This window comes from Nomia melanderi, chromosome 1 (genome assembly GCF_051020985.1).
Source record: "Nomia melanderi isolate GNS246 chromosome 1, iyNomMela1, whole genome shotgun sequence".
In the NCBI taxonomy this organism is placed as follows: domain Eukaryota; kingdom Metazoa; phylum Arthropoda; class Insecta; order Hymenoptera; family Halictidae; genus Nomia; species Nomia melanderi.
Window position 1 is genome coordinate 21,599,204 of NC_134999.1, and position 14,594 is coordinate 21,613,797.

Here is a 14,594-nt window from a genome sequence, read left to right on the forward strand (position 1 = left end):
CTCTCCCTGTTCGCACAAATTTGTACATCGATCTTAAACCTCGCGACGTCATCTCGAATCAGGTACACGCTATATTTTCTTACCATTTTCATTTTCTTCCGTCCTTCCGTTTTCTAGCGATCGTCCTTTGAAAAGCCGACACGACGATCGACGAGCAGGAGAGACGTCCTCGTCCGGTACCGTGACGTTGGTGGTGTGCTGGTGGTGCTGACGGTGGTGGCGGTGATAGTGGTGGAGGTGGTAATAGTGGAGATGGTAGCGATGATAGCGGCGATGATGATTAGCGGCAATGATGATTTTCTCGTTCGTGATTGTTTCCTTTCGATTTGCGCCGATCAAAAGTCGAAGAGAGAGCGGTCAACGATCGGAGGGAAAAAGGAAGAAAACCGCTGGTCGCCTCGGTCGGTGGCTTGTCTAAAGAGATCTCAGCCGAAGGTACGTCGGACTGTGTTCCTTACCGAGTCGCTTGAATAAAAGAAACGAACGGTCGGTGAGAATCGGGGAAAACGATGTCCGCCGACGAAACGCTTTCTCTACGACTAACAAGTAAGGGATACGAACGATCGATGTAACTTCACCGTTCCACGTGGACGCGCGCAACGTTTGTCGCGGTCGCGCGTTCCTCTCTGTCGTCGATCGCGTCTTCTTTTCGCGTATCGTTCGCCCCCTGGCTCTACTCCTGTTTCTCGCGTCGATGGACGCTTCTCGTCTTTGAATCGTTCTCCGCGGCCGTAGATCGGCGCGATATCGAGAGGATCGGCTGCCGAGAAACGAACAGCGGTTGGATATCTTCGTCGAGGAACCGGTAAATGTGTCCAAGTAGCGGTGGAGAGCAGAAATAACTTGTCGTGGTAGAATAGTGTAACCGTGATCGTGGTCGTGGTAGTAGCAATAGGGTAGTAATAATATCGGCAATAATAGTGCTAGTAGTAGAATATTGCTAGTGCCAACGATCGAGTGGATGGTAATAGAAACAGTGGTTTCGGATTGTATTTCGATGGATAAGCGAGTGACGGGGAGGTGAAGCTCTCTGTACGGCGGGTCAACGGGGTTTGGCGAGGCGAGGCGAGGCGAGGCGAGGCGATGCGAGGTAAAGTGTGGTGATGCGAGCTCAGCTAAGATGCGGTGAGGTGCGGCGAGGTGAGGCGGGATAAGGGCAAGGTAAAGGTGTGGTATACGGCGAGGCGCGGCGAGGCGAGGCGAGGCGAGGCGAGGCGGATTAAGTTGAGTTCGGTTGACGCGTTGGTGGGATGTAGTGGTGGGTAGTGGGTCTCGCGGGAATAAGGATGAGGAATGGGGGAATTCGTACGAGTGGTAGTTAATTAGCTAGGGTTGCGAGATAATTAGGGACAACGCAGCTGGGGTTAACACCAGCGGTAAGGCACGGCTCGAGGCCGATCCGCACCCTCCTTCACCAGCGGTTTGTGGAACTCTCGACCCGGTCGAGAATGAATCGTTGCCCAGCAATGTTCGCAATAGTACTGCAACAGAGGAAAACAGCGCGTTTGTAATTCTCTCGTGGTCGCGAAGCGTGCCGAACAGTCGAAGATCAATCGAACGGGAATACGCTTACCTGCAAACAGGTAACGTTGGCGCAGAAGAACGGCGCGAACTTGCCTCCGCAGCGTTGCCCCTGACATTCGTCGCACATTTGATCGTCCAGAACGTACGGTTTCACTTCGACCTTAATCGGACGAGAAAAATGAGAAATCAACGATTCCAGGCAAACGATCGTCGCGGGGACAGGGATAAAGAATTGAACGGTGCGAACGGGGACGGGGATAGATGGAGATGGGAAAGGGGATAGGAATGGGAATGGGGAGCGCGTAGCTGCGTCTGACTCACCCTTTTGTCTATGTCACCGTGCTGCAACTGAACGAATCTGGCCGATATGGCAGCTATGTAGCTTTGCTGATTACTGAAGGCGACCCTGCCGGCTCCTTTCGGATATTTCAGCTCGGGATCCGTGTCTATGCCGGCGTAACAGACGCCGCCGTACAGCCTGTCCATGATCATGGCCAGCTCGACGGCTTTCAACGGTCGCGGCACGCCACCGACGAATACCGTTTTCCGCGGGTCGAGCGGCATCGAGGCGTCCAAAACGAAGTCCGCGTCGCTCAGTCGCCACGGTCTGATCTGTACGGGTTTGTCCTTGGTGGTCGGCGAGCTGACGCACAGGTACAACTTCTCCTCGTCTTGGATGCACGCGTCGATCAGCTGCTGCACGGAAGCTTCGTCCTGCGATTGGAAACGACGCGTGACGGAAACGATGCGAAGAAAAAGACGGGAGGGAAGGAAAGATAGAGAGGGCAAAAAATGCCCCCGATCGGTCGATCGGTAACGACCGGGATTCGCGCGTACCTGGAAAAGCAGGAAGGCGTACCCCTTCGGTGGAAAGTAGGATTTACTCTCCGCCTTATGCGGCCAATCGACCACCAGCGATCCGAAACGACGAAAGCTGGCCTTGATCTCTTCTGTGGAAGGAGAAGAAGACGAGATAAACGACGAGGGAACCGAGTAGCCGGTTTACAAACATTTCGGTTCCCGTCCATCCACCGATAGATGGGTGCACCGACAAGCGCCGAGAGCCCGTACCTTCGTCGATGTCCGGCGGTAATCCACCAACAAATACTTTTCTAGAAAACCGTTCTCCCGTCTCGCTACCCTGACTGTGAGGACTGCTGCGACTCGGCGATGAAAGCGGCGGTGCAGCCTGGGAGCCGGTTATCCCGCTCCCGACTCCGACTCCGACACCGACGCCCACGCCGACACCGACGCTCACTCCGACGCCGACTCCGACGCCGTCCAGCTGGCTCGAGGCGTTCGGATCCTCCAGCAGAGTTCCGGTCTGCTCGTCGAGACTAGGGAAGAACGGTGATTTGCCTGCAACGAAACAAACATTTTCGCTTTAGTTTCCAGTCTCTCTCTCGTCCGAGGTTCGTTCCTCCGACGAACGACGATAACATTTCGATTTTATCCGGTCCGACGACGTAACCGGTCGTTCGAGAGTACGACGATCTTTGGTCGCCGCGCTCAACAACACGGAGGAAACGCGGTTTGGTCCGAGTCGGGGCCGAATAAAACTGCCGCGAGGTCGGGCGAACGAAATTTCCGTGACACCCGACCACGCCATCGAACTCACTGTATCTTCTTCTAACGGGAAACCTCGCTCTTCTCACGAACGTCGCCATTCTCGGTGAATTTGCACGTTCGACGCGGCGAGGGAGCAAGAAACCTGGGAAATTCGCGCGAAACGACGGAGAGGATAATCGCGGAAATCGGACCGTTTGCGTTTTTCGTTAAAGTATCGTTAAGGGAAAACAGAAAACGACAAATGCTCGGAAACAACGGTTGCGGGAGGAAGCGATCGTCGCCGCGTTCACGAAACAATCGAACACGATTGTGCTCGATCCTCATCCTTTTCTAGTTCCGACGAACGAACACGAACGCGAGTGCGCATAGGTAGCTTTTCGAGCGTTTCGAGGATAAATTTCAAGAGAATTTCGCGCAGCACGAAAACGAACGTACAGCGCCGAGATGCCCTCCACCCGTACGATTTTTCCAGTCCCCGGTAGAGGAGTAGCGCGGCGTTATCGATTACTCGGGTTCGACGGAGTCGAGGTTATTTTTGTCGGGATTTCGATCGAAAGTCGCGATGCCTATTTTTAGGCCGGGAACGAAACAATGATTCATCCGTGCGTGTATCGGATGCGAGCAATCGTCGCGCACGCGGAGACGAAATCGCGTCGATCGGGTCTCGGTGTACGCGTAAAGTTTCATGGACGCGGAGGGTGACTGGCAGACGGCAGTCGACATCGCGCTCGTATCGATTCGAAGGTTTTAGGGCCCAGGGTCTCGTCGTCCTTCTCCTTCCTCGTTAATCATTCGACAACCCCCGCGTGAGTTTCGATCGAATTCGGGCTAAGCTTCTCTCCCTTCCTCAATGCCTTTCTTCTCTCTCTCTCTCTCTCTGTCTCTCTCTCTTTACGAATACAATTGCGTGTTTCGACAAGTTTTCCACCTTCGCGTTGGTTCGTCTTTGAGTTTTCGAGCCGCGTTTTCTCGGTTTCGGCTATTTTTGTTCAAGCATCTCTCTCTCTCTTTCCTTCTCGCGAGCGACACGGTCCGCCGCGCGATTCCGTTACGCGTCGAGGTTAAAATTCGTCGAGCGGAGGGTCGAGCGCGTACGGTGTATCTACACAGCGTGGAAAGAAATAGCGTTCGGATTAGTTCGGAAGAGGGGCATCGGGGACGAGGGACGCGATGCGGGCAGATAGGTCGATCGGGAAGGTTTGTCGTTGCGTTGACGCGTCATCCCGGTGAATCGCCTCCGCCGACCGCCGCCAGCTCGACCTCTGCCGACGCGCTCTCTCGCGAAGTCGTAGAGAAAACGCTGGGCATTCCTTGGAAAAACCATTTTTTTCTTTCTGCAGTGTTGCACCGCTTTCCTACTTGTCCTATTATCGTAGAAGGAATATCCGTGGAAAGTTTGTAACGCCAAGCAAGCTACAAAATGCCCGGTGTTTAACGATTTCGTCGTACTTTCGGCACGATAATAAGTTCGAGGTTCGGGAGAGTTGGCTCCAAGTTGGAGAGGTTGAAAAAACTCCATGAAAAATCCAGAGTTCGGAGGACGCGTATTCCTTGGTCGGATGTTATCGGGGTCCATTATCGCGAGCAAGTCGAAGGGTTCCATCGACGGCTGGTCGATGGAGGCGAAGCGGTCGAGCGGGTCAAAGGTTCGAGATATTTCCAAGAAAACTGGAACCTCGAACATTTACGAGGGAAACGGCTCGAAAAGAAAGCCGAGGCGGACAGCTCGCTTAATTGGCGAGTTTTCCGGGCTCGTGCACGAGCATCGCGAGCGCGACCACGCGTGGCGCGAGGCGGCGCGAGGCGGCACCGCCACAGCCGGACTTCGTCCCCCTCGGAATCGATCGCAGGTAACCCAAGGGACACCGTGGTTGGTTCAGCGACTCCCTCGAGCGGTGATACCCTCCCTCGGTCGTCGGCGACCCCTCGTCGGGTTTCACCGAAAAAAAGGGAAACCGGAGAGAAGCGAGGAAGAAAGAGGAGATCGAACAACTACCCGAAAACGGAAAGTTTTCGTTTGCGCGTTCGATGTTCGAGGACGGGGCAATGTCAACGAAACACCCTTTCGAAGCGCGCCGATCGCGCTGTTCGCTGCTGGGATCCCGCACGGATCAATATTACAGGTAGCTCTGGCCCGTGCACGCTCGTTTCGTTTCGTTCCGTTTCGTTTCGTGCCGGTTCCTGTCTCGCCGACTATCGCGCTCTTTCGGTATCGTTGCTCTCTCCCGTTCTTCCTCGAAAACGCGCCGCGCGAATAAGTCGCTCGAACAGACCGGGCGACCAATTTATCAACCGAACGTAACGTTTTATTCGACGCGCACGAGCGATTCGAATCGAAAGGGTAACCGATACGGGTCGTCGATGGAGAGAGGTGTGGACGTATCGGCGAGCGACGCCCGACCGATGGGATAAATAGGCTGTCGCGAGTACATTTTCGTACTCGACCGTGCACCGTTCGCCAAGTTTCGTGGCGGAACACGAGTCGTGTGTCACGGATACGTGCGACGAAACGTTCGAACCGCTGGAATCCGTGTAGACGGAAGGAAAAACGAGCTCGCGTTCGCGCTCGCGTTCGCGCTCGCGCTCGCGCTCGCGGTAGCGAATCGAGGTTAATGCCCCTTTCCAACCATCGGCTCGTCCCGCACGCCACCCCGCTCTCTTGGCGATTTCGTAGCGCTTCGACGCCGGTGCAACGCTTGCACCTTCCAGTTGCACACGTTTCCGGGCGCGACGTCGACGCGGAATCGCGCGAACCCGTCGGCTATGGATCGTTTCGGTTTCACCGTGTCGCTTCGCGTTTCCAGCGGAGAGTCCTAGGGACGACGACGACGGGGAACGCGAAAATCAGCGACATTCCGAGGAACCCGACGGAGGTGGAAACGGGCCACGTGGCGCGAAGCGCGGTGCGTACGGCCAGACGAGACGAGACGGGACGAGACGAGGCGAGGCGAGACGGTGGCGCACAAAAGCGCGTCATCTAATCCAATTTGAAGCGTAAAAGGGAAAAGCCGGTTACGTAGGGAGAAGAGGGTTTATCGCGATAATCGGCCATTGTCGAGGGAATATAACGAACGTTGTCTCATGGACGATGCCGGCTATTCTTCTCTCATGACGGTCTTCCTGCCCTGCGCGCCCCCTCGAATTCCCTGCAACGATTTATCCGTTCTCCTCGTTCCATTGGTCGGTTTCGTTCCAGATAGGGCTCGCGAGATCCAGTTACTCTTTCCACGGAGAATTCGAATCGCGCCGCTGAGCCTGGTCTAGCCGACGGCGATAAAAGTACACGGTGAAAAGCAACGATTAAAACACTCCCCTTTTCCCATTTTGCATTTTTCATTTATCGCTCGGCATTCTCCTCGGCCCCGCCGAAACTCTATCCGGCCGCGTCGATTTCGCGCCGCTCTTTCGCTCGGTCGTCGCGCGAATCATAAAAATTCGTAATTATGGGATTATCAACGACTTAGAAAATCCCGCGAATTAACGAGCGCGCGTCTCGAGTGGCAGCGCGTCTACGGTGGCCCTCCCGCGTTCTCGTCTCGCCGACCTCGACGAGCTGCCACTCCGCCACTCCAACTTCCGCTTCGCGCGTTTCGCGCGTCTCGCTTTCCTCGCCCTCTCGACCCTTCGTATCCACGGGTCACGATCCGACCACCGACAGAGGAGGAAGACCACGAAAACAGTGACGCGGCTCACCGATCGCGTGGAGCGCCAACGGAAAGAGGAGAGCGGAACAAAGGAATAAAAGAATCAAAGAAGAAGGAGCTAGCAGGGAGTCGAGCTTGCGTTTACGCGGTGGACAATTTCGACGCGAGCCACGAAATCGGATCGACCGCACCGTGCACCGGGCAAACGGATCCTGAAACGCGCCGATTAACCGAGCGTCTCGATCGCGGTCGTAATCGTTCGAGGAACGCGACCCATCGAAATTCCATACCCGTCGAATCAATGTCGACGCGACGAACACGCTCGAAAGAGAGGATATCGCCGGCGCGGTGCACTCCTGACCTTTCAGAAGTGTTGCGCAACCTGAATCGCGAGGCGTCTCGCCTAAGTACTTACTTTCGACGTGGTCTCGTCGCGTCTCGAATCGGAACGAACGAAACAAAACTGCCTGCTCGCCGGTTACGATCGTCGTAGTTTACCTCGGCACGAAACGGAACGGTGCACCGTTATCGCGCGGCGTGTATCGATCGGAAGCGATCGAATTACGAGAATAGAGTTTGCTTCCCGACCGCACTGGCCGGCTATCCTTCGATACGACGGATCGAAAGCGCGTTGAGGTTACCGGCGGAATCGGAGAACCGAAGACAAACGAGAACGAAGCCAGGGACGCGCGCGATCGCTCTCTCGAACGAGTCGAGATTCTATCGAGAACCCGATCGATCTCCTCCGCGGATTGGCCGCGAGGACTCGATCGCTCGAATATCGCCTATTACCGCCGAGTTATCGAAGTCAGAAATACGGGGCGAAACGGACAATCGGATAAAATGGTCCTGTCGGAGCACGCGGTTCGCGCCGAGGACGATTACGCTCATTCTGGAAACGGAGAATATCATCGCGAAACTTTGCCAAGGATGCTAGGAATGTGGGACAAGGAAAACCTTGCGCCTTGGCTTCGATACGATTCAGAGTCCGCTCGAAATTGCGAAGCATAGTGCGCTGTAACTGGAACTTGGACTTCGCGTCGAAAACTTTCTTCCGTTTCCACGCGACATCCGATCGTCGCGCGAATTAGAGGACACGAGTATCCTCCGACACCGGTTCCGATACCGAACAACGACCAATCCGAGACCTTTTTCGACGAGAAAGGACCAGGTTCTCCCCTACACCCCGAGTAAAAATTGTACCGAGATCCGCTCCCACCTAATCGCATCGACTCGAGCCAACATTCGCATCGTCAGCGACGAAACGGGGAGCTCGGTCGAGAAACGGAAACGAGCGTAGCAAACCGCATCGACAACAGTTCCCGTATCGACGGAACCGAAAAGGTCAAACGATTCCCCGTATCGTTAGCGGAGGCGCGCTAAGCTCGTTCGCACCGATTCACAGTGTTTGGTGTATATGGGAGTTCGGGAAAAAACTCCGGACTTTCGAACTGATTTATACTTCGCGTCAGTACCCTAATACTTTTTTATCGAGAATACGAAGCTGCATCGATTCCGATAATATTGTAAAATACTCCATTGCTGTCGTCGATTGTCTACCGACTAACTGTTCTTAACGGTTTCACGGAAATACCTGAAGAATCCGTGAAAAATAGTCAGCAACGTTTCACATGTACACGTAGAATTGTAATCTATGGGGTTTTTCGAATGTTTTCGCACGGAAAACATCGCGTCCGATAAAGTTGAGCTTTCCGATTTTGTCCCATTAAACGAAAGACTGTTACTCGAACGGACGCGTAACATTCCACGCGGAACGGGACTCGTTTACGAGTTTCGCAATCGAACTCGTCTTCGAACGCGAGTCCGCTCGAGCGGTTAGCCAACTCGTAAATCGCGAGAGGTTTTAAACGCGTATCCGACCCAATTCTTTGCACGAAATTGGCTTCCGATAGAAAGTTTTGTCAACGGAGAACTCGGTCCAAAAGCGCCCCGACACGTCTCGTCTCGTCTCGTCTCGTCTCGTCTCGGGCCGTCCCGTTGCTCGGACGGTTACGTTAACGTACGCGATTTAGGAAATAGACCGCGAACAAAGGGGATCGGACAGAGGTGGAATGGATCCAACGAACGAGCAGGTCTTACTCACCGTGTAGCTGTGCGAGAGACTGTAGCGTGCTGCTGGCATTGCATATGTATCCTGAAACAGAGAGGTAACGATTCGATTAAAATGCGTTTCGCGCGGCGGAGCGACAGGGGAGGGGAGGCGACGCGGCGAATCGCGTAATCTCGTTCGCTTTGAAATTTCCGAATTTCTCGTCACGACGCTGCCGCGGTTCGCGAGGCGTGCAGCCGGAGAAGCTTCGGAATAGAAATTAGAAACGAAAAAGAACGGACCGCCGGCTCGCGTGCCGTTCCCTGAGATCGCGTTGCGCGGTGTCGCAAGTATCGGCTCGAAAGCCCGATATCGGATATGTGGGTCAAACGTGGTTTCACGGTTTCGATAAAGTATACGTTTCAGCGCAGAGGAATCGAGTCGGTGGAAGGCGGGTCGATCGGCGACCGCGCGGCGCGCGTCCACTCGCGTCCCGAGAAAAAGCTCTGCGCTTTAAGCCCCATTAATCCATCGTGTAACGTCTCAAGAAACTCTGCAATGTTAGACGACACGGAGGAAACAGACCTAAACTAGAACGGATTCTAGCAAAATATTACTTTCTCGGGAAACATACGGTATCCGCTCGAGAAGAGAAAGTAACGCGTACCGGTGTTCGTCGAGACGAAAATTCTCGAAAATAGCTGAATCCGTGTTCGCGCGAAAAGTCGATTCGCGGGATCGGCGACGTTCGACTTTTCGCCGTACGAGCTCGCTTCGTGAAGTCACCGTTTCGAAAAGCTCGCTTTCACCGAGTGCCCTTGATTCGCTTTCCGCGAGTTTCCGCGACGCGGTTTCGGTCGGGCTATACGGAATCGTGGATCGCGGATCGTGGATCGAAACGACTCGACCGGAACGATAAAAATTCGACTTAACGATTCCTCGATGACGAAGAGAGTTAACCTTTCGGTTGGCCGCAGCGGTGTTGACATTTATTACAGGCGCTAACGTTTCGGCGCGCCGTATCGAGCACGCGACGAAACGACCCATAAAAAATGAAAAAGGTATCGCTTCGCCGAGAAGTTTGGCGACTGTCGCGCTTCCGAGCGGCCGCGCGACCGCGTTCGTCGTCCCACTCGGACCCGACCTCGCGAAAGTGTGCCCGAGGAGTCACGCTACGTTTAAACTTGCTTTCCAACGGAACCCCGGGAACCGTGGAATAGTAGAAAACACCGCGTACGAATCGCAGAGCCATTACTTCTCGCCGAGGAATACGAGTCGAAAGCGTTGGATCCCATTCGATCGAGTTTTTTCCCGTCTCGCCGCTTCGGACCGTCGAATTCCGGTCCGCTCGGGTTTTTCAACGCGCGCGTTGCGACACGCATCGCCTCTCCGGCTTTCCTCGGTTTCCCTCGGCCTCCGCCGGTCTCGCTCGGTTTTCCGGGTCTGAAAATGTCGCTCGCTCGAAAGACTCGAGACACCCGGTACGCGACACTGCGCATTCAATTGGGTTGGCATCGGTGACATAACGCAGCCAACGGTACGGATGTGCATATTAACCCATTTAGCTCCGTTACGCACGGACAATGCGCGATACGCGTCGCGACCGCGAATCGGTATATTGGAAGCCGCGTCGCGGCTGGTCACGGGACGTCGTCTCGAAGCGCGGAGGAGCCGCGCATCGTCGCGAAAACAATCGACGCTTCGTTGTAGATAGGTTCTACGCGAGCTGTGCATAGGTTGGCGACCGGAAAATCAATCGGAATCGAACCGCGTCGGCTCGAATTCGACGCTCCCGGTCGGTTGTCGATAAACCCGGCGAGCAAAGGTTAGTCGAACCGTTCTTTTCGACGGAGGAACGCCGAGATAAGAATAGAGCCAGTTCTGGAAATACGGCAAGTGGGTTAGTCTACGGGCAAGGTCCGCCGTTCGTCGGACGAGCGCTTCCTCCGCTCCGATTACCTCGAACGACGTCGTGCCAGAAGCGGCGCGATTTTCTCGAAACTTTCCTCGATTCTTTCCCCGAATCCCTTCCCGCTCCGGGGAGAAATGTCGCGGCAATTCCTAGGGGAAGGTCGCGCCGTAGCTCGGTACGCTCGTACGAACGCGACGGCTCGTGCCGCGGACCGAACGAACGCGAGACCCGGTTCGTTCTCCGAGGCGTTCTCGAAACCTGCTCGAATAAAATCGAAGCTGGAGATGCGCGTCGAATCGTCGATGAAAGCTGCTCGGGGGAAAAGAAAGGATCGATCGGCCACGGATTCTCCGCCGAGAATAGTTTCGACGGCGCACGGCGCTTCAGTCTTCGAGAGGATGCGCGAACCGATTAAAGCGGCAAGGAGGAGGACAAAGAAAGAACGAAAACGAACCGACTAGACCAAAGAGCGCGCGGGGAACGGAGCAGAGGCGAGTACGGAGAAGCCAGAAGGAAAAATCGGAGGCGCCGAACAAGTTCAAGTGTAAAACGCAAAGATGCTTCGACTCGGCCGAAATAAACGTCGCGCGTTCGCGAGGAATATTTTTAGCGGTCGCGAACGGCCGAGCGAATCGATTCGGGAAGAGCCCGCGGAATATGGGTCGCGTTAAAATTACGCGAGTTTCGCGAACTCGCGGATCGTTCGTCGAATCGCCGTTTCGCGGTCCTCGCGCGGCTCTCCTCGACCGCGGAGCGAATCCCGCCGCGACTCCGAGTCTAATGTTTTCTAAGAGTAAAAGGGGTATCGCACGGTTAGGACGCCAACGGTCTCTGCACCCGGTTACGTTTCTATTCCCGTCCTCGCTAGGCGAGCGAGGCGAGCGAGGCGAGCGGCTAGATAGTCGCGAGAGTCGACGAATAACACCGACGCGACGAAGCGGGGGATCGAAACGGCGACGGACACGGAAACGAAATCGAAAGGACGCGACGCTCGCGTTGCGCGATTTCGTATCTCGCGGGTTTCCCACCGCGAAACTCGGTCGACCGGATATATCGTACGAGCACGCGCGTCTAACCGTTAGCGAGCGTAGAGTCGTCCGACAATAGGCTTCCCACGTTTTGCGCGCGTTAAGCGACGGACGAGCAGCAAGGCGGCGCAGCGACGAAGGAGACGAGGAAGGAAACGAGGAAGGAAAGGACGCGGCAGTGTCTCCCGAACGGTTTCGTCTCGAATTAACATACAACGCGGTTCGACCACGGTCTCGGTGAAAATTTGAATCCCAATAGCGATGGCACGTCGCCAGCCGGCGGATCGACGCTAGGCGATCGTTATCCGACTCGTCTCGTCTCGTCTCGTCTCGTCTCGGCTCGGCTCGGCCCGACTCGGCTGCGATGCGGGCGATTCGGACGATTCGCGGCGTTCTACGCTCGAAGAGTCCGAGAGACGTGCTAAATTTAAATGGCCCCGGTACTCGCGGCCTATCGTCGACGAAACGCACTGGCATCCGTCCACGATCGCCTCGGAAGGGGCTCGAACCGAACGCGAGCGAACGGCACGAAACCGATATCCCACGGAGTCGCTGAACATTCGCGATTCGCCGACTTTGCGGAGCTGTCGCGGTCGAGGCGGCTCTCCTCCCGTCTGGCTTTCGCGTCGATGAATGCACGCGTGGAAAAGCCGGCGATCACGGATGAGGCGAGGGTCGCACGGAAAGGGGGAGTAAGAACGGCACAGGATTCATCATGGGGAAGTCGAGGCGCGTCGATACTATCGGTAGCGTTGCATCTCGCACGCGCGTGCTCGCCCGGCCGCCTCCGCGTCCCTGCGTCCCTGCGAACCGGCCGACGCAGCGACGCAGCAACGCAGCAACGTGGCAAATCGCCCGGATACTGACGTCACTGGACATCCGTAATCGTCGATTATCGACGTATCGGCCGACTAACAGGGGCGGCTGTCGCACTGGACCCGCCTCCAGTCGCGTCTCCGCGGAACCTGTCGTTTCGCGGTCGCGGTGACGATTCCTTCGGTTTCAACGTCGACGAAGATCAAACGGAGGAAAAACGGAATCGCGGTGCAACGAAAGTTTACGAAGTCAGAGAGAGACAGAGAGAGGGGGGGGGAGAGAGCGATGGGGGGCGATGTAGGGAACGGGAAAGAGAGAGACGACGAGGAAAGGGAGAAGCGGAAGAAGGACGGATCCGGCTCGGTAGAGGGTGGCTCGAACTATGCGATCGATAGTTGAATGCCCTCTAGTTGACATGCGTAGCCCGTACCTGCTCGTCTACGGCTCGTCCCGACTCTCTCTTTCTTTCCTCCCTGACCAACGCCGAGACACGGTTCTAGCACCGTTCGAGACGACGATGCACCTCGTAACCCCATCGCAACCCCATCGCAGCCCCTTCTCCGTCTCGAGCGTTAGCGGAAAAATGGTCGCGCACCGCGCGATACGGAAATTTCCATCGCGGAGAATCTCCTCGACGTTCGCGCATTCGCGCCTTCGCGCCTACCGCCCGACGTTCCTCTCGGCGTCTCTCTTTCCCATCGGCGCACTATGGGGCATTTGCCACCCAAATGCGATAAAAACTCCCTTTTCGTGAAAACCATAGGAAAACTATACGCATAGTTGACGAAACGTTTCTGGCACGGCGTGGCACGACTTTCGTTCATATTTGTTAATTATCAACGCGACTACGCAGCTGTGAAGAAGGCAGCCTCGAAAAGATTAGAATCTAAAATTATTCGTTGCAACCTTATCGCTTTTACATGTTTTCGATACCGAACAACAGTTATATACAACCACCTACAAGCGTGATCGGTGCTGCTACTTTGATTAATCGCGAATAGAATTTTTTACCGCGTTTGCGAGGTAAACGCCCCTCCCAAAAATCGAGTTAGCGAAATTTGCGCGTTTCATCGGAGGAACGTCGGACGTAGTCCGGATTCTCGGTCGTCTCGGCGGAGAAACTCGATCGACGCCGACAGTATCCGTCCGAGCGCTTTATCGTCGCGGCGCATCGAAGGTCGATAGGAGCGCGATCCGAGAGACGAACGGGGAAAGATGGAAACGCGGTATCGCGCGATCGCGATAACGATAACGATAACGATTACGATTACCTACGATCGGATTCTCATTCGCAGCGGAAGCGATTCGGAGACGACTCGACGAACCTCCCGAGACGGTACGTCGCGAGGAAAGTACAAAGCGAAATTGAGCGCACGCCAAAGTCGGCCTTCGCGTCGAAAGTCGTAACGTCGGAATCTACGAGCCGCGTATCGCCTCGTCGCCGCTCGGTCGCATCTCGCATCTCGTATGCGTTAAACGCGCGGGTTACGTAATCGCGCATCGGAGCTTGCGCAACGTCGCCGTTAAATCGGAGAAACACGGAGATAACGGACGCGAGCCATCTACATACGTAAATACGTACATACGCGCGTACGTTCGACGAGGAGTCGACCGAGAAGTTGATCGGGAAGACTAACCGAAGTGCTCGATCGCGGGAGAACCAGATTTTCCCTCGTCGACTCGTCTCGCGGGGACATTATCCGCCGAAATGTTCGATTCGCTCTCAAGCACGAGCCTCGCGCATTCGTCGAGAGAGCCGTTTACGCAACGAAACGAAACGAAACGAAACAAACCATTTCCTCTATTACGTCAGACGCTAGTCGCTGACTACGACGCGTCATCGGTGTACTTGAAACTTTGAGACGGGACGCTCCGCGAACGTCGAAACTCCTCGAACGCGTCGAAGCGGTCGCTCTTCTGTGGTTTTCTCTATCGCCGTCCATCGCGGCAACCCGAAAAATCGACTATTCGCCGAACGAAAGTGCTAGCTTGGCAATTATAACTACGGTTCAGAGAGCTCAGAGATTCGATTACCGCTCTACAGACATTCC

General features: G+C 55.3%; 1 protein-coding gene across 2 annotated transcripts in view; it reads right to left on the reverse strand.

The window, feature by feature from the left end:
* orb2 (cytoplasmic polyadenylation element-binding protein orb2) overlaps positions 1-14,594 on the reverse strand; it is a 51,592-nt gene that overhangs the window by 16,844 nt on the left and 20,154 nt on the right. For both annotated transcript variants that reach the window (XM_076369447.1, XM_076369440.1), the window contains exons 3-8: positions 8,842-8,892; positions 2,596-2,883; positions 2,362-2,474; positions 1,846-2,238; positions 1,574-1,684; positions 84-1,481 (exon numbers count right to left, since the gene is read on the reverse strand). In XM_076369447.1, coding sequence (XP_076225562.1) covers positions 1,365-1,481; positions 1,574-1,684; positions 1,846-2,238; positions 2,362-2,474; positions 2,596-2,883; positions 8,842-8,892 — 1,073 coding nt within the window. In that variant the 3' untranslated portion in view covers positions 84-1,364. The remainder of the gene's footprint in view (positions 1-83; positions 1,482-1,573; positions 1,685-1,845; positions 2,239-2,361; positions 2,475-2,595; positions 2,884-8,841; positions 8,893-14,594) is intronic.